General features: G+C 36.0%; 2 protein-coding genes across 2 annotated transcripts; one reads left to right on the forward strand and one right to left on the reverse strand.

Annotated features, from left to right (window-relative positions):
* Positions 1–117: 117 nt before the first annotated feature.
* LOC113234003 (collagen alpha-2(IV) chain-like) lies at positions 118–24,265 on the forward strand. The gene is made up of 18 exons (XM_026469231.1): positions 118–270; positions 575–772; positions 6,119–6,286; positions 6,399–6,516; positions 6,783–6,869; positions 6,951–6,988; positions 8,000–8,212; positions 10,188–10,331; positions 13,103–13,201; positions 17,263–17,512; positions 18,189–18,289; positions 18,536–18,628; positions 19,535–19,687; positions 20,100–20,230; positions 21,897–22,076; positions 22,263–22,406; positions 22,712–22,795; positions 23,005–24,265. The coding sequence occupies exons 1-18, from the start codon at positions 181–183 to the stop codon at positions 23,108–23,110; spliced, it is 2,397 nt and encodes a 798-aa protein (XP_026325016.1). The 5' UTR covers positions 118–180; the 3' UTR covers positions 23,111–24,265.
* Positions 14,917–16,859, reverse strand: LOC113234004 (cytochrome P450 6B2-like). The gene is made up of 2 exons (XM_026469232.1): positions 15,457–16,859; positions 14,917–15,230 (listed from the first exon to the last, which is right to left on the reverse strand). The coding sequence occupies exons 1-2, from the start codon at positions 16,808–16,810 to the stop codon at positions 15,055–15,057; spliced, it is 1,530 nt and encodes a 509-aa protein (XP_026325017.1). The 5' UTR covers positions 16,811–16,859; the 3' UTR covers positions 14,917–15,054.
* Positions 24,266–26,987: the final 2,722 nt, after the last annotated feature.

The following is a 26,987-nucleotide window of genomic DNA, read 5'->3' on the forward strand; positions in this document are numbered from 1 at the left end:
CGCCTGATATGTTATATATATGTATATATATTTTTTCTATATCATAGCACAACGACTCATATATTGTGTAAAACAAATGAACCTGAAATGATTTACCCTTTTTGTTGGTAGCACATAGTATATGGCGAGAATTATGCTCCTTATGGCCAATGCGGCTGCAACTCCAGCACGCTTGCTGCAATGCTAAAGATGCATCCAGACCTTCAGGGCCGGCCAGGTCCTCCCGGATTGGTTGGTGCCGATGGGAGATCTGGACCTCCGGGTATCCCTGTGAGTACTCTTGCATTTCATTTCTTATTAAGGTATATTTACGTAAAAACTGTTCGATATTCCGCAATTTTACATCAATTTTTGGATTTCTAAAAAGTGGTGAGAATACAAAAATAATATTCCTTTTTGATATCATTGTATTCAGTTTACCCGACTATAAGTTTGGTAGTTATGGAATGTTCGTATTAAAAATCTTTTAAATTTACTATTTTTGCTACAGCAATATAAAAAAAAGTATCAATACAAAAAGTACAAAACATTCTATTGGAAAATTATACTCCAATAGGAAAATTATTCTTTCCAGGGTCAACCAGGAATGCCAGGAGAAAGAGGTCCAGTTGGACCTAGAGGTGAAAAAGGCGAAAGAGGTGACCTAGGCCCGCGAGGTCCCGAGGGCCAAACTGGTCCGAAAGGGGAACCTGGTATAGACGGAAGACCTGGAAATACAGGACCACCCGGGCCACCAGGACCACCTGGAAATTCTGACTATAGCAATTTCGATGTAAGTAGTATGTTATTCATTGCATACATGTTTTATTAGTGTCGTACAACGGTGTCAGTTCTGTGGCTCAGCATTTCTATAAATACCCTTTTTCAATCTCTTAAAAGTTAGTTTAATTTAAAAAGGACAGAAGTATTAACAAATTGTTTATGTTATGAATTGGCGCCCCTGAAACTACACTTTTGTGTTGGTGAACACAGTGCTAGTACATTATCTTTGGCAAACAGAAACCGAAGAGAAATTAAAGGGATTTTTAAGCTATACAAGGGTAACTTTCAGGTTAATAATCTCTACCAAATTTCGGTGGCGATGTCTGTAGATTATTATCATGAAATATTACTTCGCATTTGAGTGTAGTATCCTGAAATATTACTTAATATCATGATAATACACACGAATACTTATAATAAAATATGACACCGATATTAGGTAGTTTTCTCTACCTGAAAATTACTCAGAAACTGTTTTTATTTTTATTAAACTGACAAATTTGAACGCCATGAAAATATAAATAAATAGTTTAGAGACGTTTATATCATGGCCGAATATCACGTAGTCGAGTGCAGAGTACTCTATAACTATTCACAAATGTATGTACCACAGAAACTAACTGGAACCTACTAAATATTTATTTAGGCACAAATGATATGACTTGTTAGTAAATTATATATTTCAATCATTTTCATGCTTTCCATTTCTATTTACTTAGTCAAATTGGAAACCTAGGCCGATGTACAAGGTAAGTAAATAAAATCAATATAATAGTGTTATAATAACGCACACACTCAACATAGCCCCGCGCTAGGGAAACCCTGTGTTGCGGGTGCCATGGATACACACATAAACAACCAAAAATTACACCCTAAATTACGAGAGAAATAAATGTAGGCCATACAGAATATTTCTCTCTATTTAGTGTAATTAGTTCAATAAAATAATCGTAAGATTCCCTACGATTACTTTATTGAATATCCATGATGATTTTATTACCATGGTATTCAATTATTTTTTGTGAAAGTACTGCACTGGTTGTGGTTTCTCGAAACAGTCGCTCGTTCGAGTCCAGCTGGAGTGAAAGAATTTCTTTTTTTGTGTTTTTCAATCTTTGTATGAATAACAACATCAGGTAGATCACACTTTGTCTAAATTTTTGCTTTTATTGCCTTCGTCTTATATTATAAATACCGAATATTAATCTTAAATTAAAACAAAATTCAAATAACTTGCAACCTAATTTACTTGCTGTTAAATACAACAATATTTAAATTATTTCCAAATTCAAATCGCCACATGACAAATCGTTTTTCTTTAGACTTTTCTTCGTGCTTGTTTAGTTTCCTCACTCCTTGTTAATTATAGTCAAAAATTAAAATGACAAAACAATGAATCAGCTTGAATAAGTATCAGATATAATATCGGATATTTATCAAAGAAAATAAATACCTTGTTAATTTCAAATCCTGACTGCGATTGTTACTACGTTGATTTCAGTGGATCTGGTAACTAAAAATAAAGACCAATTAAGTAAGAGCAGTCGCAAAGGGACTGAGGGGCATTAAATCTTTTCAATAACTACACGAATGTAATCACTGACTCCCACCGTTTAAAAAAGTACAAAAGTTATTTCTCACGCGATCACGCCTGCTTTTTCCAAAAGGGGTTCTTTCATGACTCGATTACCTCCGCGTTGTCAAGAATCAGTTTGTAACAAAAACGAATGACTTCTTCAAAGATTCGATTGTGTCTTTAAGTGAACAACCCGCTCTGGGAACAAACCGAACTTTGACAAAAGTACGAAAGCCCCTTTGAACCTCGATTTATATCGAACGAGATAGGGAAATTCATTTCAATCTCCAAAGAAAGTTTCACGTGATACTTATACATTCAAATGTGATGCGTCATGTTGATAGTGGTGAATAACTGTGAAAATGGTTTCGTTTAATATTATGTATTCAATGAAATATGCAAGGCAAAGGTCAGTGGGGAGGAAATCCAGTCTTGTCGAGAGTCCATGGTTAGCCGTTTAGATTTGACGCTCAAGGCAGCCTCCGATTGGGGCGATGCCAATCTTGTCAAATTTCACGCTTTCAAAACGCAGGCGTGTCTATTCTCCACAAAACGGAATCCCTTTGAGCTAACTCCGACTTTTCGTGATGTATCCGTACCGATATCAGACTGTCTCCAGCTACTTGTAATGGACCTGTCGTCCAATTTGAACTTCGGCAGATACGTTGAATCCATCGCCAAAAATGCATCAAGGAAGCTTGGCATCCTTTCCAGGGTGAGGCGTTACTTTACACCGGGACATTTGCTTCAGCTGTATCAAAAGGTCACAAAACACACACAAAATACACAAACAAAACCTCGAAAATACCTAGACTAGACCTCGAAATCTAAAATATCCGATAAGCAAACTTGAAGTCGGTTTTTTTTTTCAATGAGAAAGTTACAGTTATTGTAACTAGGTAATTTGTAAGTTTACTGCTTCCGTGGCCGTACGGTTATCATGCTGAACTGCCACGTAGACGTCCCGGGTTCGATACGGGCCGGGAGAAATGTTTGTGTGACCTACAATTTTATTTCTCTCTTGAGTTTGGGTGTAATATGTGGTTGTCTATGTGTGTGTTCATGGCCCCCGCGATACAGGGTTCCCTAGGGCGAGACTATGAAAAAAAAATCAAACTGCAATTATTTACAAATTACCTTGCTAACTATATCAAAGCTAGACTACAAATTAGAGTATAATTTCTAGTGACAACAAACAAATCAACTGGATGACCTTATTGCACACTATTGACTTGGATGGATACTGCGGCTATTCTTTTATTTTGTTTAATTAGCGCCATCTACCCATACTAGAAAACACTTAATAAAATCCAGACAGATAAATCAAAATACTACCTAACCAAACATATACATGTTTGGTCAACAAAATCTCCGCGGCGCTACACGTTGGCTCCGACAAAACTGATTGAAACCACCCAACATTATATGAAACCAGCCTGTGCAAATAACTGCGCCCTGATAGGCTCCGTCCGAACACACTCCATGAGCAAATGATGTACATCCTCAGGAATCCCACACACTTCGCAATTCGGGAAGTTCACCCTTCACATCAAATACAGAAATTTATTTAATGGAACGTGTCCGGATCGAAGCCTATGTGCGCTGACAATTTGATCTTAACTTAACATGGTCAAACCAAGGGACACGAGAAGGCTCACTCTGCATGGTTTTGTGCCAGATTCCTTTTTCCTGGAACCTCACATCGAAATATTCATTCCAACGAGAATGGAACTTGCTCTTATAGTTTGCAACCACTCAGTCAAGTCAGGCACAATGTCAACCTCAGGCCCCTCTGAAGCAGCCGCAAAGGCTAACCGGTACGCTTCCTCATTCCCCAACAAGCCAATATGTGACGCCACCCATTGCAACCTCAAGCATCTTCCACTAGTCATAACATTGTTTATTTGTTGTAATATTTTATTAGCTAATGAAGCTCTGTTTTGGTTTTTTTAACTACTTTTTTGCCATAACGACATCTTTGAGAAATCTACGAAAGTTTTTTTTTTCATTCAGGGAGGTACTACAGCCACCAGCCGCTGACTAAAGATGTTACTTTAATAATTGTAATTAAGTTTTTAATTGAATGTCAGGATGTTTCACCACCATGATATTCAATTATTTTTTGTGAAATTACTCCGCTAGTTCGTTTTAATTATTATACAAAGATCGAACACTTAGAACAAATTCCTTCGATCCGGCCTGATTTTTCTAACAAACCGTGGCAGATGCCATGCCAACTAATCCACAGAAAGAACCAGCGGACCTCACGAATCTTTCTATGTGCTTGTTGTTGGATCTTTTGTCTGTGGTTTTTAATGACTTTTAGCCGTAGCGCCATCTGTGAGAAATCTGTGAAAGCTTTTCTTCGCTCAGCGACGTACCTTTACAGCTACCAGTCTCTGACTAGATATGTCACTTTAATCATTGTAATACCACCATGATATTCAATTATTTTTTGTAAAATTACTCCTGTTAAGTTTACCACTGTTTCACTTTACGGCGTACGAATATCCTCAATCCACAGATGTTTGAGATTATTGATAAAGCAAGATTGGCAGCTAAGTATATTTTAGTTAGTATTTCTAAGTGCACAGTGACAATGGGCTAAATTAAAGGCCTTTAATATAGCAATGCTTTTCAGATAGAGCTTTAAGTAAGCTGTCTGACATTTCGCAGCTTTAACTTACTGAGGTAATTCCGTTGAGATATTTTATCTAGTAGAATTTAATAACTTAATAACAGTCAAGTAATCTTTTACAGATCATAATTAAAATTGGACAGAAAAGTCTCTAAATTTATTGGATGTAATCTTGTTGGAGACTTTTAAAAAATAGATTAATTGAATTTGAATCTGAAAGAAATTAAAATATAAATCGTGATCAGGTATTAATAAAGATATAGAATAGACTGGCTCAGGGTAATTAATAAAGTTAATAAAAACAAGTTTAAAGTTTTGAAAAAGAAATTAAAAAATATATTGCTAATATGATGAAATGTACATGATGTGAATGTGAATGTATATGACACGCAGATGTGAATATTAATATATATATATATTATGTTATAACAATAACAACACACACACATGAACCCGAAAGAGGGAAAACCTGTATTGCGGGTCCCATGGACACATAGACAACATACATTGACACCTACAAATCGCACCAGCAAGTCACAAGAGAAATAAATACAAATATTTCACCCGACCTGGAAATCGAATCCGTGACCTTTGTGTGACGGTCCAGCATGGTAACCGTTCGGCCACGAAGGTAGTTATGTATATATATATATTTATATCGTATAAACTTTTAGTTCAAAATAACTAGTATTTAATGTAACTTATATATCGTCAGTCGATATGAATATAAAAAGATATATTCATATCGACAAAAAACCCATGACGTGCATTTGGAGAATATTACAGGAGAGAGATTTAAAGTATTTTTTAAGAAAAAAAAAAACATTTCCCTAATTTTAATTAGAATCGAAAATCCTATTCTAATTTAATGAATTTTAAATTAAAATAATAAAAGTCTAGTGTATACCTGTGGAGAAATAAATAAATTATTTTCTAGAAGTACGTAGAGCTAACTGACAATCTTCACTACTTGAATAGACCTCGAATAAGACTTAGTAAATTTAAAATATTATTTCTTAAACTTTAGCGGTTGGAATGACAAGAAATGTATTCTTATAAAATCAGTATTCTGGTATGTCAATTCAGTCTCATATAGTCATCAGTCTGGTAAGTCAGCTTTATTGTTAATGTTTCCTATACAGGAAAGTGTAATGGGGTCATACGGTGGAGCAATTGGCAGACCAGGGGCCCCAGGACCAAAAGGAGATGCTGGACAGCAAGGTCCGGTGGGACCTCAGGGAGAACGAGGTTTCCCAGGACCGAAAGGAGAAAGGGGTCAATCTGGAAGTAATGGTCCGAAAGGAGACAGGGTTAGAAGTTTTTAGTTTTCGCTCTTTTTTAATCTTTGTGATCTTTACGAGACCGCGAGAAAATAAAGTTAAAATATCATATTATAATATTAAATATATATCATGGTTTTAGGGGCATCCCGGACCGCAAGGAGAACGAGGATTAAAAGGAGACCGAGGTAGTCCGGGGCTCGATGGTAGGCCTGGTATTCCAGGTGCCAACGGACGACCAGCTGACAAAGGAGAGAAGGGTAAAAACTATTTCATACAGATATTAATTATGTCCGTATTAAAAAAAATCACCCGTATTTCAGAAAAAAAATTATATACTAATTGGAAAAAAAAAATCATGTACTAATTATTGTATTAAAATTAACAATATTTGAAACTCATAATGAATCATTTATAGATTTGGCATGTAAAATGATAAAACTTTACATCGACTGTTACCCAGAATACTTTTAACGTAGCGAATTAATACCACAGATTCAAATTTAATAATCTGTTTAAAAATTAGGTGAACGCGGAGAACCAGGGCCTCCCGGTCCTCCGGCTATAGCGGGTGGGATATTGAGTTCTGATGATCCTGAATTCTTGACAACGGGTAAGAATAAAGGATTCAATAACCTACTCTAAAAATGTGTAAAATGTGTACTTGCAAAACTTGATCCTCGTTTATTTCTAGGTCAATACCAAGGAGGTAAAGGAGAAAAAGGAGAGAAGGTGAGTGATGAGTATAATTTTCAGTAGTGCTTAATAATTAATAGATTCAGATGTTGCTTTGCAGAAAACCATGTTAATAAAAATGGAAGTAAAATAATTTGCAACTACGCAAACCCAGTGAAGATTAAATAGTGGAAAATAGCTTCGCTTGTGTTCAATACTTTTTATGCAGTTAATTTCCCGATTCTCTCTCCGCATAAAATAATTAAATAAACACGAAGCGCAATTACAGTTCACACCGCTAAAAATATACTCGACGTTTGCAGGGAAATAAAGTCAACCGTAACCATTGGACCTGCAAAGGACCCGAAACGTTGGTTTGTTTAAAAAAAAAACAAATATACACGATTTGAATTCGGAAAAACAGTTTAATTTCCTATGTGCAATAATCGCGAAAACCTTTTTTTTTTTGACGGGGGGAAATCTTTATGGATACCCCTGAACCCAGGGAGAATCAGGGGTTATGTGGGGACTCTCCCTCCAGACTGGAGGGCCTACCCCACTACAACCCCACCGGGTTTCCCTCTCGCCGGTTGAGTCGGCGCCGTGGGATCAGTGAACATTCACCACGACGACGCCCGACCGCCCTAGCTTACGCCAGGGCTCCCGCGCCAACGGAGGGGCGAGTCGGTTGTCCTCCGACCCGCCCCCCAGACGAGTGAGGCCGTGCAATGCAGACTCCGGAGTCCCTGTCCAGAGCCCGCTGGTCTCACTAGGGGATCAGGCGAGCAGCGAACTGCCTTCGCCTTCTTCCCGTACGTCTGCGCCGGAGGGGTGCGCGTCCGCCGCGTCCTCGAGCACCCGCTCCGCGGCCTCCTTTTGCGACATAACCTCTGCGCAAAAGGAGGCTACCGCCTCCCAGGACTCCTCGCTATCGAGCATGACGGCAACCACGCTCGGCAGCGAGAGAGACGCGAAATAAAGCTTTTATGTTTTTATAATAGAACCAATTAGAAAATGATATTGATAACATAATATAATTCTGGTACAATTTCTGTATACTGCAAACAGGGAGAAAAAGGAAGTCGAGGTCTGGACAGCACCCCTGGTATTCCGGGTAAAGATGGAAAACCTGGAGAACGTGGCGACATAGGTCCGTCTGGAATGCCCGGTGTTACGGGATTACCCGGACCACCGGGATTAAAAGGCGAACGAGGAGAAAGAGGTCCTCCTGGACCTATTAGTATCACTGGTGCTACTGGTTCTGATATTATAACTATTAAGGTAAGGGACAATATTGTTAGTACTTCTTTCTTCCTCAAAATACTAAAAATAAATACAAAAAAAAAACAGAAACTACTTGTGACAATACTTAAAATATTGACGTGACATGGAAAATTTACTTTGAATAATATAAATATTTATTCCTTGTATACATTCCTTGTAATGAGATATAAATTCACGCTAACTTTGCTAATTACGATAATTATTACGATTCACATAAGTTGCTCAAATACAGATAAATCGATGTTTGATAATTACATAAGACGCTTAGTTAGTAGATATAAAGAAAAGACCTCTTATCAATTTGAAGGATTGTGTGATTAAACATTTATAAAGTTAAGTCCGAAAGAAACCAAGATAATAAAAACGATTATCAATCTACATGGCCTAGTATCGAACATAACCATCGTCTAAATTTGATAGAATTGGACTTTAAACTTAACGTATTTAACTAAGTTTAAAGTCCAATTTTCTAGTAGGTGTGTCTTTTCTTTGTACTTACATGATACAAAAAAATGTTTTCTTGTTAATTCAATCGAACATAATATCACTGCCATTTATAGAGTGTACAAAAACAATCTGACACTGCACAAGATTAGGAAATGAAACTATTATTTTTCGGATCTGCTTTACAGGTCCCGTGGTCACGAATGTCAGCCGTGACCAAGGACTCGAAAAACAAAACAAAAACATGCTATTTAGAACCGAAAATATAGATTCATTTCCTATGTGGAACAATCATGAAAACCAAAAATGTTCGATATCTTCACACTTCAAAGTCAGGCGAGGTAAGAGAAAAATAATTTAAGTCAAATGTTTTGCGCTCTAGAAAGGACAGTATAAAGTTTTATAAGAATTTTGTTTTGCACTAAATTTGCCTTTATTTATCTGACAACATGTCTTAATAATCATTACGCTAAATTCAATACTTACGATGTATTTGCTGAAAACGTGCAAATTGTGCCAACGTTTCTCTTTCCCGAAAAAATGGGATAAGAGGAAAAGACACCGTATTTCTTTTAAAGGTATACCTCATCTTTTCAAGATTCTCAACGGTCAATTTTGTTTTTGCCGCATTTTGGATATGGAACATCGTAGCGACATCTCTTTATAATCGTTAAACTAGTTTCTTTGTCTGTTTTATTGAATGAGAGACTATAGTGCTAAACTCTTAGATTATGAGTTAAGGCTTCAAATCCAGCATATACCATCTTCTCTTCTTCTTAGGATCTTAGCATTAATATCCATAACCTACACATATTTCACACTTCTTTGTTTAAATTCCGTAGGTCTATCACTTCGTCGTGACCTATTCTTCTTTTTTAACTTATACAGGCTTTAAGCGCAGAATTAATATAGTACTACACTTGAGGTTTTTTTTTCTTTTTGTTTACTATCAAAATGTATCCATAAATACGAGTCGAATACATATCCATCAACGACTACTAATTGTGTCCACTAATTTACTTGCATGCGATGTTTGTCTGTAAAAAATTGTGCAATTATTATAGTACACAGCAATAAAAACTACTCATAATGTAACCTTAATAAATAAATTTAAAAAAATCCCTCTTCCCCTAGTGTTCCTCTTATCCCGCCTGACCTTAGACAAACTTACAAAGAAAATTGCCACGGCTTCCCACACTTGGATTAACTGTTCGTCAATTTGTAAGAAAATACAGAAAAAGATTTGTTTGTTCCAAAATTATTATGGCAACACTTCTTTATATTCATGAATATAATGCCCAGGCTTAATGAAGTCCTAAAGTATTATTGCACCTTTTGTTACTTCCTGTATTATAATATTCTACCCAATTTCCGAACATAACTTACCTAATTTATAGTAAACGTTTACCACCTCAGCAAGTTGGCTATATTACTAAAAAGGATTTTCATTGCTTCTACAACAATATTATTTCTTAGATCTCTCATCGCCATTTAAAATTAGCCACCATTCCTAATAATTTTATCACAGGGTGATAAAGGAGACACAGGACCGCGAGGACGCAGAGGACGACCAGGCTCTAATGGGCTGCGAGGGTTTCAAGGAATACAGGGTCCACCTGGTCCCCCTGGCAGACCTGGTGATAAAGGTGACAGTGGACTCCCTGGCTGGATGGTGAGTAAACGTATTATATTTGAACTTTAAAATTATACTTGGGAAATAAAACTATTTTGGATTTATAGCTGTAAGGCTCGTTGTGGAAGAGTTTGTCCAGGGAAGTACTGCCACCTTATCTATTTATACCGCCAAGCAGTAATGTGAGCATTATGGCGTTTCGGTTTAGAAAGGTTAAGGGTGCTAGTAAAACATTACAAGCATATGGGACTTTTCAACTTATGTCTCAGGGTGACAGACGCAATAGGAGTGTCCATAAGATCTTTGCGATTTAAAGCTCTGAATGGCACTGCAACAGTTATGGACGTGTATTTTAACTGCCTCTGTGGCCGAACGGCTACCATGCTGGACTGCCATGCAGAGGTCCTGGGTTCGATTCGCAGGCCGGAAGAAGTATGTGTATGGCCTACATTTATTTCTCTCGCGAGTTTGGGTGTCATTTATGGTTGTCTATGTGTATGTCCATGGCACCAGCGACACAGGGTTTCCCTAGTGCGGGGCTATGAGTGTGTTGCGTTATTATTATTATTATATGGATATGCGTGTCGCATACCACCAGGCGCACGACTTGTTTGTCCCGTCACCTGTAATTATAAACATAAAAAAATGTCAAATATATGTCATTTGTATTTTTTTCAAACTTTCAAACGTTTCAGACCTTTTACAAGTCCCACAGTCACGGCTGCAAAGGGCCCAAAACGTTAGTTCGTTTGAAAGAACAAATAAACACGATTTAGATTCGAAAACATAATTTCATTTCCTATATGTAACAATCGTGAAAACCTAAGAACTAGATTTTATTACACATATTGATGTATTAAAACATAGAAGGTAATTAAGTTTTAAGTAACAAAGTACTCTTTTACAATTCATTCGAAAACGACGGAAAGGCAGAGGTAGGTATTTAAACTTTAGAATTCAGTAAATAATAATTTCTTGGCATATTCCTTAACTGACAATCATGTGATAAACGCTAGAGAGAAACGTTTCGAAGATTAGCACTACACTATTTATAAAAAAATCCACAGACGCGTCTCGCCAATTTGCTTAAATCTACTTTTAGAAATCGCATACAAAAAACAAAGTAAACACGAAAACCTGTTCAATCAATGCCAAATCGTAACAATTGAAACAAACTGTCTTATTATTAGTACCATAGAGCTCAATTTAATTCGTGTAGTGTATGTATAACTCTGTTGTAAGAATACAAGTGGCTAAAGGCTCATTTAGACGGAGAGAGTTACTCGACTCGAAGATACGAATCGAAAGAATATAAAAAACTTTCCTCGTCTAAACATTGGTGACTATCGACCGTCCACGTGAGCGATAATCGCCTCGCCTTTGAATATTGAACGTCTTTGTGTAAATAGTTCTTGAAACAAAAATAGTATTTCGAGTTTTTGTGCCAGCCAGTCGCTAACACGAGTGCAGTGCGCGAGGGTGTTTTGATTATCACTGCTTTTCTAAGACAAGAATTAATGAAATGAGAACGAAAATAAATTTTGGGTTAGGAAATGTTATAATATTTAAAAAAAGTATAAACATATATATATTTGTATACAGTAGTATGAACTTAATATTGTCAGCAGTTCCAAATTTGAGTGATTTTTGCGTCATTTTGGTATATCCATAGTCAATAACGCAGTAATCACTGAACTCGAATGGCAATTCTCGCACGCAAAATGATTGGAACCGATTTGTAGAATTATCGTATGAACTTGAAAAAATGTCATACGAGATCGAGTTTAGACAAGTCGAAAACTTGTAAGCAATAATCTCCTTACTTACACATTTAACTGTGTAAACAGTCGAGGTAGCGATTAATTTGCTTGCGAATCTCGTATGACATAATCGTAGGCGAGATTTTAGTTCTTGCCTGAATGTAAACATATTATGATACGATAATGTTATGGCGATTATTGCTTGCGATAATCGCGTATGATTTTTCGTCACGAAGCTTGCGATAAACTCTCTCCATCTAAATGGGCCTTAATTATAATAAAATTAACATTTGTGTATGTAATGCTAAAATTACATATACACCTAAAAGTTTTTTGAGTATTATAGTGGTTTATGTGACTGTTACATAATGAAAGGCATTAAAACACGAGTGTGGGGTTTATGAAACGCCTAATTATGTACAGTTACATACACTGCTTTATCTATACACTTATTGTAAGCTCTCTATGATGTGTCCAGGAACCGCATGTTACGACCGGCATTGCGCCATTGATCAGAGTTATTAACAGTAATTATTAGTAAAATCATGTCACGCAACTCTAGTTTTTGTTTAAATTCACAGACAAACTAGAGTCGGCCCCAACTATCATATCGTTCGATATCAAGTAACATGTGAGATTTGCAAAAATTGTTAACTATTGACATTTCATTTCGAATAAAACTTAATCTCGACTTGAATTAAGGTCGAATCAAATTGTTTTGTTATTCGGGGATGTCGAAATTTGAATGTAATAATAACATCGAATTTGATGTCAATATGAAGCAAAAATAAAATTTTTATAGATAGAACAAATTTCTACCAAAACAGGTTATCTTTATGTTGGTCGTAATTTGCTGTTTTTGGACACATCATAGAGGGTTTATGATATGTGTGTAGATATTTTACTTTAAACTTTAACTTGGAATTAAGTTATAATTTTTAATATTATTTTTGCTACATGGACAGACATCTAAGGTACATTATTTGTTAAATTAATTATTATTACCGTGTCATTAGAACAAAATCGTTTTAGCATTAATCTGTTAAACAGGGACGACCAGGATCTTTGGGTCCACCTGGAAATTCAGGTCCAAGTGGTCTTAAAGGCGAGAAAGGTGAACCTGGAATCAGCCTACTTGACGCATCTATGGTAAGAATCTCTACGCTAGGGATGCACATTACGATTAGGTTTTTATAAAAATCGATTCAAGTGTATATGATCTGGCGATTTCTTGTATCGATTTAATTCAATGCGATTTCAACTGCCCCCGTGGTCGAACGGTTACCGTGCCGGACAGCCACGCAGAGGTCCCAGGTACGATTCCCGGGCCGGAAGAAATATTTGTATGGCACAAATAAATGTATTATTTGTCTCGTGAGTTTGAGTGTACTTATATAATATATAATTTAATATATATATTTTAAGGCTTTCGTGGTTATTCACTAAATGATTATCACTAATGTCAGGCTTCTTACCACGGTATGACTTCTTTTTATTTTCCTGATTTTTCGGAACGGTTGCACGCTCCATGGTCACGGGTTGACTAGACGGCGGCAGATGACAGTTTTAAGAACAGACATATCTCTCTACCTTCTTGCGCTGTCGGCGACTACTATCTTCATCGCGATTTGTTGTGGCGTTACAATTGTCACTCACTTTTTTCCCACAAACCACACTCCCTGTATCCAAACTGAACTCGAGGTGTTTTTGTTTTTATTACTACACGCATACCGGTCCTTGTGCGTGCAGTTATAAAAACAAAATTAGTGATAATCGTTATGTAATAACCCGCGACACAGGGTTTCCCTAGTCCGGGGCTATGTTGAATGTGTGCGTTATTACGTAAATCGACTTAAAATTAAGGCGAATCGAATCGTGTAGATCGTATTCGTAATAACAAAGCAGTCTCTTTCTAAAACCCTATTTTATATTGGCCTGCAAGAAAAGCCATTTGGCAACATCTAAAGAGTCAAACGATAAATCAAACAATAAGTCTACAATATTTGGCGATTATCGATACTTCTGTGCCATCTGTCTAGTATCACTCTAAATGAAAGTCATAAACCGACTGAAGCCGAAAAGCCTGTGAAAATTACTTTTTTATAAGTTTTAAACTTAAATTTGGAACGATATTAATGAGATTGATTCAAGAGCACACGATCCATATGTGGATCGATTCAGAGGTATACGATCCATTACGATCCAAATTTGATTCAAAACAAAAAAAATCAGTGCATTTCCTACTCTACGCTTACATTAGCTGATTGGATAATAATTGCGTAATAATATGATTCTAAAATAGTACAAGTTATTATTTGTAATATTGATTTATTGAATATCATGATGTTTTACTACCGTGATATTCATTTATTTTTTGTAAAATTATTCCACTAGTTTGTTATAATTATTAACACCAAAATCGAACACTAAAAACTCTTTCGATCTGACAATCAATTCCTTGAACCTGCTTCTGTATACCAAACTAGGCCCTAGTTGCACAGTTGAACAAGCTATTATTTGTCATTTAAACACAGTCTTGGTGATAGTATACCGGGACTATTATTCTTGAGATATATAACCACAAACGTCATTATACTAAAAAACGTAGTGTTTAAAAATTTAATTTCTTGCAAAAATCTACGAATTAGAGGTTGATGAATTCATTTCTACATGTCTTGCTAACGGATCACACACGCTTGAAGATATTATAAAATGTGTCAAAATTCTATGTTTTAAATTGTATACGACATCTATATAGCTTTATTCCATAAGAAGAAATTGAAAACACAAACTTAAAAGAAACCATTGAAACATTTTCAAAATAATTTTTAATATCAAAAATCGTAACGTACTTACTGAAATAATGGTTCCAAGCAATTGATTTTGGACACAACAGTCCCAAACATTAACGTATAAAAAATATCACACCTCTATCAATCTTCTCTCTTGCTGTCAGTCTGCTCTACAATCTCTAGATTAATAAGTACAAACCTTTGGTCAATCTATTTGTCATTTCTCTTTCGAAATTTAAGTGGAAGTCCGCCAACGAATCCTTCTGATACGATACCAGTAGGTTCTGGATCTGGGTTTCTAACACTGCAAGTTGCTGGTTCGACTGTGAACTTCTGCAATAATGCTGCTATACCAGCTATAGACTGCATCTGGCCTAACCTTTCACCTGCAACCAATTCATAAATGGAATTTGAACGGAATAAACGTACAACAGTCCTATAAGAAGTCCTGATTGAATTGGGGCCATCCACAAGAGTCCCTGAAGAGAATTACTAACAAATACTTTATTAAATGCTTAAAAAAGGCATCTAGTAATTACTACAACGCTACCTGTTTTAGGTTTGTTTGTAACAAGAATAAAGAAATATTTCACTTAAATAAATAATACTTACCAACGCACGCTCGAGGACCTTCTCCGAAAGGTAGAAAATACGGTTTCATATGTTTTGTTCCATTCCGAAATCTTTCAGGATCGTATTTGTCAGGATTTTCAAAATACTTTGGGTCTCTATGCATTGCTTGGATTGGAATAAAGACTTTTACTTCGTCGTCAATAGTCAAATTAAGATCCGGGAACGTGTATGTTGGTGACGAGCACTTTCGAATAAGATACCCAACAGATGGATACATTCTCATACCTTCATAAAATGCCATTTCTAAGTAATGCATTTCATTGACAGCATCGTATGTCAATTTATTATCATATTTAGCTAGCACTTTGTCTATTTCCTCCTGTACTTTCTTTTGACAATCAGGATTGAAAGCCAACTGGTGTAAAGTATAACTGGAAGCTGTAGACGAAGTTTCAAATCCAGCACCGAAGAATACAAATATTTGAGCAATCATTAACATCTCACTCATTTCTAGTTCTACTGTTTTCGGTTTTCCATCAGCTTCTTTGTGTTCAATGGATTCCCCGACAATTTTACCTTTTTCTTTAAGTTCAAGTAACAAATCAATGAAATCATTTTTACCTGCGGGCTTATAGTTTCTATTTTTCAGTATAGTATTCACTAAGTGCTTCATAGAAGTTTCAAGTTCTGGAGCTAAGAAGTGTAGGTTTTTGCAAAGTGTGGGGAACATCAATTTTAAAGCACCATTTATAGCGTCTCTTGTTGTTCTTTGAAACACTCTTTTACCCAGCCATCTAAATTGTGAATTTTCATCACTCAAAGAATCCATATTAATTCCAAAACCACAGGCTCCAATGAAATCAGTCGTATATCTCGCCATAAGTTCTCTCACATCGTAAAATTCTTTATTAGTTACGTCTTCTGCCAGTCTTTGTAATTTTTCAGCTCTGTCAGTAATGATTGGAAACATACCTTTTAGCTTGCTTGTGCTGAAAGCGGGAGTGAAACGCTGACGAATTAGTTTCCATAAATCTCCATCAGCAAAGAACAAATTCTTCAACAGCGGTTCTATGTCAGTTTTGTATGGAATAAAGCCTCTAGCGTGAAAGTGCTGAAAGTCACTAATTAAAATCTTTTTCGCAATCTCTGGGTCTCGAATAATTAGCTCGGGACTCAAGCCTCTAAAAAATCCAACAACACGTTCTTCTGGATATTTGTTGTACATTTCCGTAGCCATCATGCACATACTTGCTTGTTGCACAAACTGCTTCCAGTTATTCCCAAAGAAAGGTATAGGCGGGTCATGTTTAACACCTCGTTTCTTCCAGTAATTAAACGTGCGAGTGCCATATAAATATAACACTATCACAACCAAAAGTATATAAATGTACATTTTACAACTAAAATTCAAGGATACGTGTATTCGTGGCTATGGTAGGTGCGGACTATTATACAATGTAGTGACATATAGATATTTATATAAAAACGGTTTCGCGAATTGACACACAATGAGCATGGTTCCGTATAGTATATTACCATATAAAGAAAACGACGTCTTTGGAATATAACGCGTCTCTTTAATGTAATTGTTGAACCCAAATCTGATCTTATCTGACCTTGGTAGCGGATAGCAATTCGGCTTCAAGGACCGTCATTTGGGTCTAATATAGATAATGAATGGAACGTACAACGATTTTTGTGTTATTGTATAGAATTATGATTGTAATTTTTGCAATGTACATTTGTGTGAAATGTCTCAAATAGTTTTTTTTCAATACCTAACCAAAATAATTTAACTCAAAGGAATCAAACATCGTCTATAATCAGATAATCTAATACTTACAGCTTAAAGGAGAACGAGGATTAGATGGTGCTCCTGGTTTACCAGGATTACAAGGACCTCCAGGACCTCCAGGACCTCCAGGTCCCGTTAGTTCCAGATCAGATACTGTTCAATTCATCCCTGGACCACCTGGACCACCCGGACCTCCTGGTCTCCCTGGAGTATCGATTCAGGGACTGAAAGGAGAACCTGGCACGAGCTACTTTGAAGAAGAACCACGCCAAACGCACGGATTTGGCAAATTCCGACCACGTATGATTTCATGTTTACTCAGTTTCTTTACCCTAATCAATTCATGACTGTTTTATAAATTATTATACGCATTGCCATGAAGGAAACCCTCGTGTTCATAATGGGTTGTAATTTTCTATGTGTGTTTCGTACTTTATTATCATTAGATAATATTACGTATTAACGTTATAGTATCATTTTACAATCAATCAACTATATATAACGTTAAAATTTTGACAATTATCTCATGATTGAAAAAGTTCATTAAAATTAGGACTTTTTGTCGTCTTTTTCCTTTCTTCTCGAATGGTCGTATAAACTGTAGTTTGTGTTATTTATACATGCTGCTGGATGAATAGCATCTGGATCCAAAGGTGCTTTTGAAGAACTAAAGCTTCTCAAAGAGTTGACAGATCTCAAAGATGGAAAAATTAGGGACGGTAAGTTATACGCAAAGAACGTATACACAAGATAAAATGCATTTGAAATTAATTCTACAGAAAATTACAACTTAGATACTCGATAAAAATATTGATAAAAGTAATTAAGTACATTTTGCTGATATGAAGTCAACCTGGAAATAAAAAAATATCATCCTATGCATTTAATTTATTTAAACCAATCGCCGATGTACGCTACAAGGCCATATAAACATTACAAGCACCTACGGTAATTAACATTTTGGTATAACTTTCAGTTCCGTCTCCACCAAGACCACACCCACCAAATGATGATTCGAAACCAGGAAATGGGATTTTAGGAGCGTCAATTTTCCAAACTACTGAAGACGTAATGAAGGTAAAGAATATGGAAATTCAACGATATAATAATAATAATAAACGGTACTTGTAGAAGTCTTTCCGCCTTTCCTTGCCTTTCCTGTACGAGTGGCGCACCCTGGGCAACAATCGACAAATCCTTTCACCAATATAGCAAGCATTATAATGTATGCCATTGATACGATAAAAAGAAGAAGACAATAAAGTAAAAAGAGATAGTAATCATAAGGTTGAAGAAGTGTTTTATATTCTCGTAAATTTACAGCAAACTGCTGGGAGTCCAGTAGGCTCCTTAGCTTATGTCATCGAAGAACAAGCTCTGCTGGTCAAAGTTAATTCTGGATGGCAATATGTCTTAGTAAGTATTCTATTTATGTTGGTCAGAAAAATTAAATTAAAAACCAGTACAGGTGTTGTAGACTTCGAAGTCGCATGAAGGACACCTGATTATTTTGTTCCGGCAACTGGTAATATTCTACTGTCCTTTATTTCGTTCATTAATTGAGGGCTGTAGGAACCGGGGATCTAAAGTAAATACCAAAAATATATGCCATAATAATAAAATTGCACTAGGAGATAAAGATCTAGCAAATAAAGATTACTGTAATTGCAGATACAATTGTAGATGTAACAGTTCAAATTAATTGACGAACACAATTGTCGAAATGTTTCCGGCTCTTCAGCCTTTGCTGCGCTACGGAGTGATCGCATAGGGCCTTATCGTAATAGCTATGGCAGCCAGTGTATACAGCAATCTTACTGGGGTCGGCTTAAAACAACAATCAGGTGTATCTACCAATCGTGCGTGACTGAAACGGCTCCATTCCGGATTCATATGTTATGGTCTAAAAGAATCCCTTGAGCAAAAAATCATGCAGTGTGGTAACAAAATTTGGTATTTTTTCTTGGCTTATAGAATCTGCCTTCCTGCATACCTTAAAAATAATGCTAGTTATGGCGTCAAAGTATTCTTCTTCTATTAGTATACATAATCTTGTATGCCAAAACATTTTTCTCTTTTACTTCTATTAGTCAAACTGTCTGTTCAGACGATACGTGATGAAAATTGATGACGGTCGCTTTTGAACATTTACGATTACTAAAAAAATATCTTGAAAACTCCGTCACTAATGATATTTACTTAATACATGTAACCAACAATTGTTTAACCGGTTTAATTGGATGACCAATTTTTGTTCTGACGTCAAATAATTCTGAATTCTATGCGTTATACATATACATGATATATATAATTTTTTTTCAGCTTGGCTCTCTAGTCACGCAATCAAAACCATTGACTACTCAAGCTCCACCTTTACCAATGCCAGCAGCGAGTCTTGTACAAGAACTGGAGCATCCGATTTCTTCTTATAAATCTAATTCTATTGAAAGCGTTGCGGATTCTGCTGGACCTAGCGTAAGTAGTAAAGGTGTATCCAATATAAAAAATAAAAATATATTTGTATTTAATTTGCAACAAGTATCTCTAAGACATACCTAATAATAATATGATGGTAAATACGTAATACATTTATATAATAGTATGACATTAAATAAAACATGAACCAGGTATGGAGGTGTTGTAAGTATATGTGTTGTATTAAGTTTTCTCTGTAGGTCTAGTTTGGTAAACCCTTGCCCCCTTTGTAGGAGGAGGAGCTTGCACGCTTTAGATGAAGCCAGCAACCAAATTAATGAAGATAAACATAAGAATGTTTACCAAAACAAAAATTTGATCTTTAAATTAATTATTAACTTGGTTATTAAATTTTATAACATTAAGTTAAATATTTGCGTTAAATTTTAAGAGTGTTCTTTAAAACCTTTAGCTACGGCTAGCAGCCCTGAACGATCCACTACCAGGCAACATGGCCGGCGTTCGACGAGCTGACTTCGCCTGCTACAGACAAGCGAAAAAGGCAGGATTTAAAGGCACCTTCAGGGCTTTGCTTACTAGCCGGTAAGATGTCATAGATGTTTTTACGCATTTTCACAAGTCCACTTGATTATTTTAATTACAAAAAGTAGACAAGACTATCAATTATCGTTGAAATCATTGGTCAGATCGTATTACGCTGATAAAGAACGTATGTACGGACAACGGCACATCAGACTACATATTTTTGTGTGAAAATCGCCTCCAGTGCAACAGAACAAGATAGGTACGTCAATGTGTAGCTTGATGTGCTGGCGTGTGTACAATACTTTTACGCACATTCCTTATCAAAAAGACAAGCCAAATTTTGCCGTAAAAACCATCAATACGTAGGGCACTCAATAAGTTTTGAGATGCTCGAAATTTAAAAATGGAACGCACCCGTATTATATGTTTTTAAAAAGCAAATTTCTTTAAAAATAGATCACCAAAAGCAATTTAGCTAAATAAAAAAAAATGACATTGTTAAGCATTTTACTACAACGCTTCCCGCGCTTTTTCTTTGCAATAATGGATCTTAACCGTGAACATTTGCGTGCTATGATCTTCTATGATTTTAAATGTGGTTTAACTGAACAATTGAGTTTGGAAAGTTTGCAGTCAGCATTAGAGGACTCTGCTCCTTCTCGTGCAACAGTTTTTAGGTGGTTTAAGGAATTTAAAAGAGGCAAAACTAACCTGGAAGATGACCTAAGAGGCGGACGCCCGAAAACAGCAGTTACTGCAGAAAATGTATGGATATCTGAAATGTTGGTGCGAGAAGACCCACGGATCACGTACACAAACATTGAGAAGACCCTAGGCATTAGTTCGGGGAGCATCAATACTATCCTGCATCAACATCTTGCAGTCAGGAAGCTTTGTTGTCGATGAATCCCACGATTGCTCTCCGGTACTGAAAAACAGGCTCGAGTGGATTGGTGCCGAGAAATGCTTATACGTTTCGAAAACGGGACATCGAGACGTGTTTCAGAAATCGTTACTGGTGATGAAACATGGATCTATCAATATGATCCAGAAAGCAAGAAGCAGTCGTCGGTGTGGGTCTTCGCAGAGAGACAATTACCGACAAAGTTGCAAAGACCTCGAAACGTCGGCAAAAAAATGGTAGCTAGTTTTTTTCTCGGAGCGGACATTTGTCGGCGTCATTGTTAGAAAATAGTAGGTCTGTTAATTCAGAATGATACACAACAGTAGCATTGCCAAAAGTTTTCCAAGCTGTGCGGGAGAGGAGACGAAAGACCGGGCTTCGGGGAATCATACTGAATCACGATAACACCTCTTCACATACGTCTCTCAGAACAAAGGCGTTTATTGAGGAATCTGGTATAGAAACCTTAAATCACCCGCTGTACAGCCCTGACTTGGCTCCCTGCGATTTCTTTTTTGTTCCCAACAGTGAAGGAAAAAATCAAAGGAAAATTTTTTTGAGTGTCGAAGAAGCAGTGGCTGCCTACGAAATGGCAATTTCAATGCTGACGGATCAAGACTGGCAAAAGTGTTTTCAGAGTTGGTTTAGACGAATGAAATTTTGTGTAGATAATGATGGAGAGTACTTTGAAAAAATGTAAAATATATTATATTAATATGTTTGATATTTTTTCTTTATCTCTAAACTTATTGAGTGACCTACGTATCGAGATTATTCGACTTTTTATATTACCTTCAATGTTAAACATTTTCTTTACAGAATCCAAAACCTAGATTCAACAGTAAGATATACGGACCGACGCCTACCGGTAACGAACACTGAAGGAGAAGTCTTGTTCAAATCGTTCTCTGACATATTCGACGGTAATGGCGGCATGATGATCGGAACACCAAGAATTTACAGCTTTAATAGAAGAAACATCATGACCGACCCACATTGGTGAGAATACTTTGAAACCTAAATAAAAAAGAACCAGCGCATTTTTTGCCAAACCGGGGCTACTGTAGCTCCGGAACTCTGTGTTTGTTCGTTCTTTGTATCTAACACTAACATACAGTTAAGAATTTCCAAGTTTTCGAATTCAACTGGAGCTGTCATACAATGAACGTTTTTGTCTACCTTTAGGCCTCAAAAGATAATATGGCATGGATCTCATGCTGGCGGCGAACGAGCTTTAGACACGTTCTGCGACGAATGGCAAAGCAGTGAACCTATTTTCCGAGGCATGGCCAGCTCTCTGTTGTCCAGAAAGCTGCTGAGTCAAGAGAGGTGAGTTTTCGTCGAAATATCGTTGTTTACTATGCTCCTCAAAATTTAGCTTTATTAATCAAAGTTCATAAATCAGTGCTGGATACGATCAGTGAGGTCGAGAATCCATGTTAAAATATATCGACTAGGTTGTAATACATTTAAATCAGTATTATAATAACATGGCAATAATTTTATTGAAATCAATACATATTATACATATATATACATGTTTGTATGAAAATATATGACATTTTTATTGTCCCTTACTGACCACACTGACCTAAGTTTTTACCAATATATATAGTCTGTTTTTCTTATTTCAGATATCCTTGTAACAATCACTTTATTGTACTGTGCATAGAAGCAACATCCTCTGCTTCTGTGAGAAGAAAAAGGGATACCGTAAGGTAATTTTTATAAGACTTCACTATTTATGAAAAAAATTAAAACTATTCAAAATGTATGAACCACTAAAACTTCGTTCCTGTTTCCTAAAAAGAATGTCGAGCAAATCGTGTCTTCTCAATTACGTCATTTTTGAGTTACGAGAGTATTTGTTTTCATGTGCGAATATGTAAAGCATTTAAAACAAATTCAAAACTGAATAATATTTCAGAATAAACTCAACGGGTACGTTAGACGACGAAGACTATCTTTACAATGCGGAAGAATACCAACAGCTTCTCAATGAGATATTTGCTCAACCTTTTAGACAAAATTAAAATGTCAAGTTCTTCAAAGAAGGTAGCTTTTACTCTGTGCTTTTGCAATATTGAAACCGAGTGAAAATACTTATTCCCATAGAAATTAAGCTTTTATTAGTGATGTTCTATCGCACACTTCTAAGGCTGCGTTTCCCCGCGCACTTCTAAAGGTGCGTTCCCACGGCCCGTGACGTCTTACGCATCGATTTGTAGTGATGCGTAGTGACCCGCGTAACGGCAAGTATTCGAGTAAGTATTGAGTGGTAGGCCGACCAGCGGTGGATCCGAACAGGGCCTTCCCACGAAACGGACCACGGGCCGTGAGAAGCCGCCTTAATAATTGGGTATTTCTAATTAAGGATTTATATTCTGTAATAGACAAGCCATTCTTGGTTTGCATAAGTATGCATTTATATATTGATTTTAACCAGTATTGACATAATGGCATCAATGTTTTTGGTGTTACTAGAGGAAGTTAGAAATTTCTTAAAAATCTCAATAAGTGAAAATTGAACTTTATAGCCTTTTATGAGTGATACAATTGTAGTCATAATTTCCGTAGGTGAGAGGTAAATGGAACTTAGGGGTTTTTAGAAACCATGCTTTGGCGCGTTTACGCACAGCATTCGAGACGGCACTTCGGATGTCGCTTGTGCACTAAGTCCGATTCGAATACGAGAAAAAACGAATATGCATTCGCATTTTCTACACTCCTAGAGATAAAATGATCGATGTGACATTTCAGACCATCATTTCTTGGATTCGGAAGTGATACGAATCGGTCGTAATGCGCAAACGCTCTTACTCTGCTAAATCACACCGTAATAAAAAACATTAATGTCCACTTGCAATAAATGTAAGTGCATCCTAAACCAATGTTTGTTAAAGACACTCACATTGTATTAAGAGTGTCTTATTCAATTTAAGCATTACTGAAGTAGTATAAGTGGACATGACTCCTATCGTAGTTCGTAATTTATTTAACGTATTTTATTTGTCCTTAAGATTGATTTTAAATGCCTAACTAAGAGCCCATTCACTTTAAAACGCTCTGTAGTAATTCTTATAATAAATTTTTAAAATTCTTACACCCTAGAGCTGTTACACACGCGCAACTGTAAGTAGCGATGCAAACGCGATTCAAGCGCACGGTTACATCGATACAAACGCGCAATTGCATCGCTACACTTGGGATTTATAGGTGATTGCATCGATGCAATCGCGCATTTGTATCGATGTAGTCGCGCGTTTGCATCGATGCAATCACCTATCGGAATTGTAGCGAGTCAATCGCGCGTTTAACGAACGCGCGTTTGCATCGCTGGTTAAAGTCGCCGTGTGTCACTTACCTCTCACCTACTAACTTGTTACTCCGTTAGGTCTCATTTTTCGTCCTCTTTATCACGAATGAAACGACTTACAATATTGACGTAAAAAAGTCATTTACATAGTTCGAATGATAGTAAATAATTCGCGTCAAAATTGGAAGGTACACCCGTAATTATAAGGAATGTTAATAGTTACTGTTAGACTTATCTGTTGTATACATCCACTGATTAAATTATAATCCTTAGTTAAGATTTGTTCTCGGATATGCAATGAATCTGAAATTCATTCCCATTGGACAGTATAAAAATTTTGATCATTTCTTACGAGCTAAGTATTTTAAAAATTTTCTTAAGTCATTGAGCTTGGTATTCGTAATGAGATTCCTATTATTATAGGCTATAGATGTTTGAATGTTTGTGTGTGCAAGATTATTATAGTCAATTTTACACTATAATTATGTCATGACGGAAAAGTAGTCTTTTTTCGTTACGCCTTTTCAGAAAGAAAATAAAAAGGTACATCATACTTTATTATAAAAATTACATTAGGACCTATCAAGTTATTACTCACATTTACATCTTAAAATTTCAATTAAATTTATAATTTTATGCACTCTAAAATGCAACATCGAAAGTCGTACAAAAGCATAAGACTAATTATTATGAGAATTGTTTATATTTTTATTTAAGTGTTAGCTTGTAAATATTTTTTTTATAATTATTTAAAATGAAAAGGATTATTTTAATAATATTTTTAGATCAAGTTACTATAAAAGTTGCAAAAGACTTTAACGTAAGTTTTGCTTTCGTAAAATTCAGCACTATAACGTTTTAATTTTCTAGATTTTTACATGTGATAATTATATTTTGTAATTTTATTATTCGTGCCATCGAAAACTAGTACACGTAAATTTTAATAATTCAATATTATAATTGACGAAAAACTGATTGCAATAAACAAAAAATATCAGAATCAGATATTCGTGTTCTGTTGTGACGTAAATAATTCCGTTACGTCTACATTGTAACTTACATCACTTAGGGTGCCTTCAAATTAGACGCTTATACAAGCTGCTGTGGCGCAGCAGCCGCGCGGCTGTAGCGCTTCAGTAAATCTTACTTCACTAATGTGACCGCAAAAGAGGCGCGCGCGTGTCACAACAGTGGCGCTGCAACTGCGCTCTTAAATGTGGTATGAAAATAAGTAGTGGCGCGAGAATAGCTTTACAGTGGCGCCACTACAGCGCTTATGTAAGCGTCTAAATAGAAGGTGCCCTTGATGTTGTAAAAGACGTTATGAGTTACTAACCTATACTTTCCTATCTATAGTTCACATTCACTAGTAAGTTGTTCTCACATACAAAGATATGTATCAACAACAACAAGCATTTGTTGAAATTGAATAAAAAAACATTTATTTTATTTAGTGGTAGTATAGTAGGATCTGTATTATCCTTCATTTACACCAATTTAAGTGTATTTAATACTTTAATACTAGTCGAAAAGTGATTTAATGTCACTGTTAGTTATATTATCTTAGTTAACCGTGTTGTTATAAGTGTAGGTCTTAGACAAATGTGTACACGTAGGAAAGAACAAAAATACAAGGTCATATTCAAGAAATATAAAGTATTGAAAAGAACAGTTAAATTGAATTCATTCGACAAAGTACATTAAAAGGTATATAAATTGTCACTATGAAGAACTTTTATTTTCCTCTCTGTTAATGAATACCAACACATAAGGCACCTTCAAATTAGCGCTTTTACGTTAGTGGCACCAACACTAATTTTCATACCATATTTAGAAGCGCAGTTACAACGCCACTATAGTGACAGGCACGCGCCACTTTTGCAGTCACAATGGTGAACTAAAAACTACTAAATCGCGTGGCTGCCGCGCCACAGTCGCGCCACTGCAGCGCTTCTAGAAGCGTCTAATTTGAAGGCGCCCTTAGTTTGTCGAATTAAATTTCACCCTGTAAAATAATAATATACGAAATTATTTTTCGCAATAATCCACATATTCTGAATTTAAATGGTCCTGCCATTTCCTAAGTAAAAATTGAAGTATTGTTTTTATTTTCAATTATTCATCATCATCATTTCAAGCGAAGGGCGTCCACTGTTCAACGATTATTAATTTTTAATTAGAATAAAATAAATGAATACTTTTAAAATATAACAGCTATTTTATAACATGACATACCAATAAGCATTTATTAATTAAATTGTAAGTTTACAAGCTTTGCCATCGAATACTTCTTGTATTATAATTATTCAGCGGTTTTTACATTAACTCTTAAACCTTTTAGCACTCTCCTATTAATCTAAATCAAAATTACTACATTCGATAGGCAATAAAGAAAGAAATAGCAATGATACGCATGTCAAATCAAAGGGGTCTATTGGCGAGTTCAACATGTTCAAAGAAGGTACATCAATCGTCAAATGTGCAACGATAGGTACATTTACCTACCACTTTGTACTTAAGAATCTATACTACCTCATCTCTAATTCAAATTTTTCTCGTACATACGGTTCATTTTGCTTGGGTCGAGCGGCATG

The sequence above is a fragment of the Hyposmocoma kahamanoa genome, unplaced genomic scaffold, assembly GCF_003589595.1.
Source record: "Hyposmocoma kahamanoa isolate Upper Pololo Valley unplaced genomic scaffold, ASM358959v1 81, whole genome shotgun sequence".
Taxonomy (NCBI): Eukaryota; Metazoa; Arthropoda; class Insecta; order Lepidoptera; family Cosmopterigidae; genus Hyposmocoma; species Hyposmocoma kahamanoa.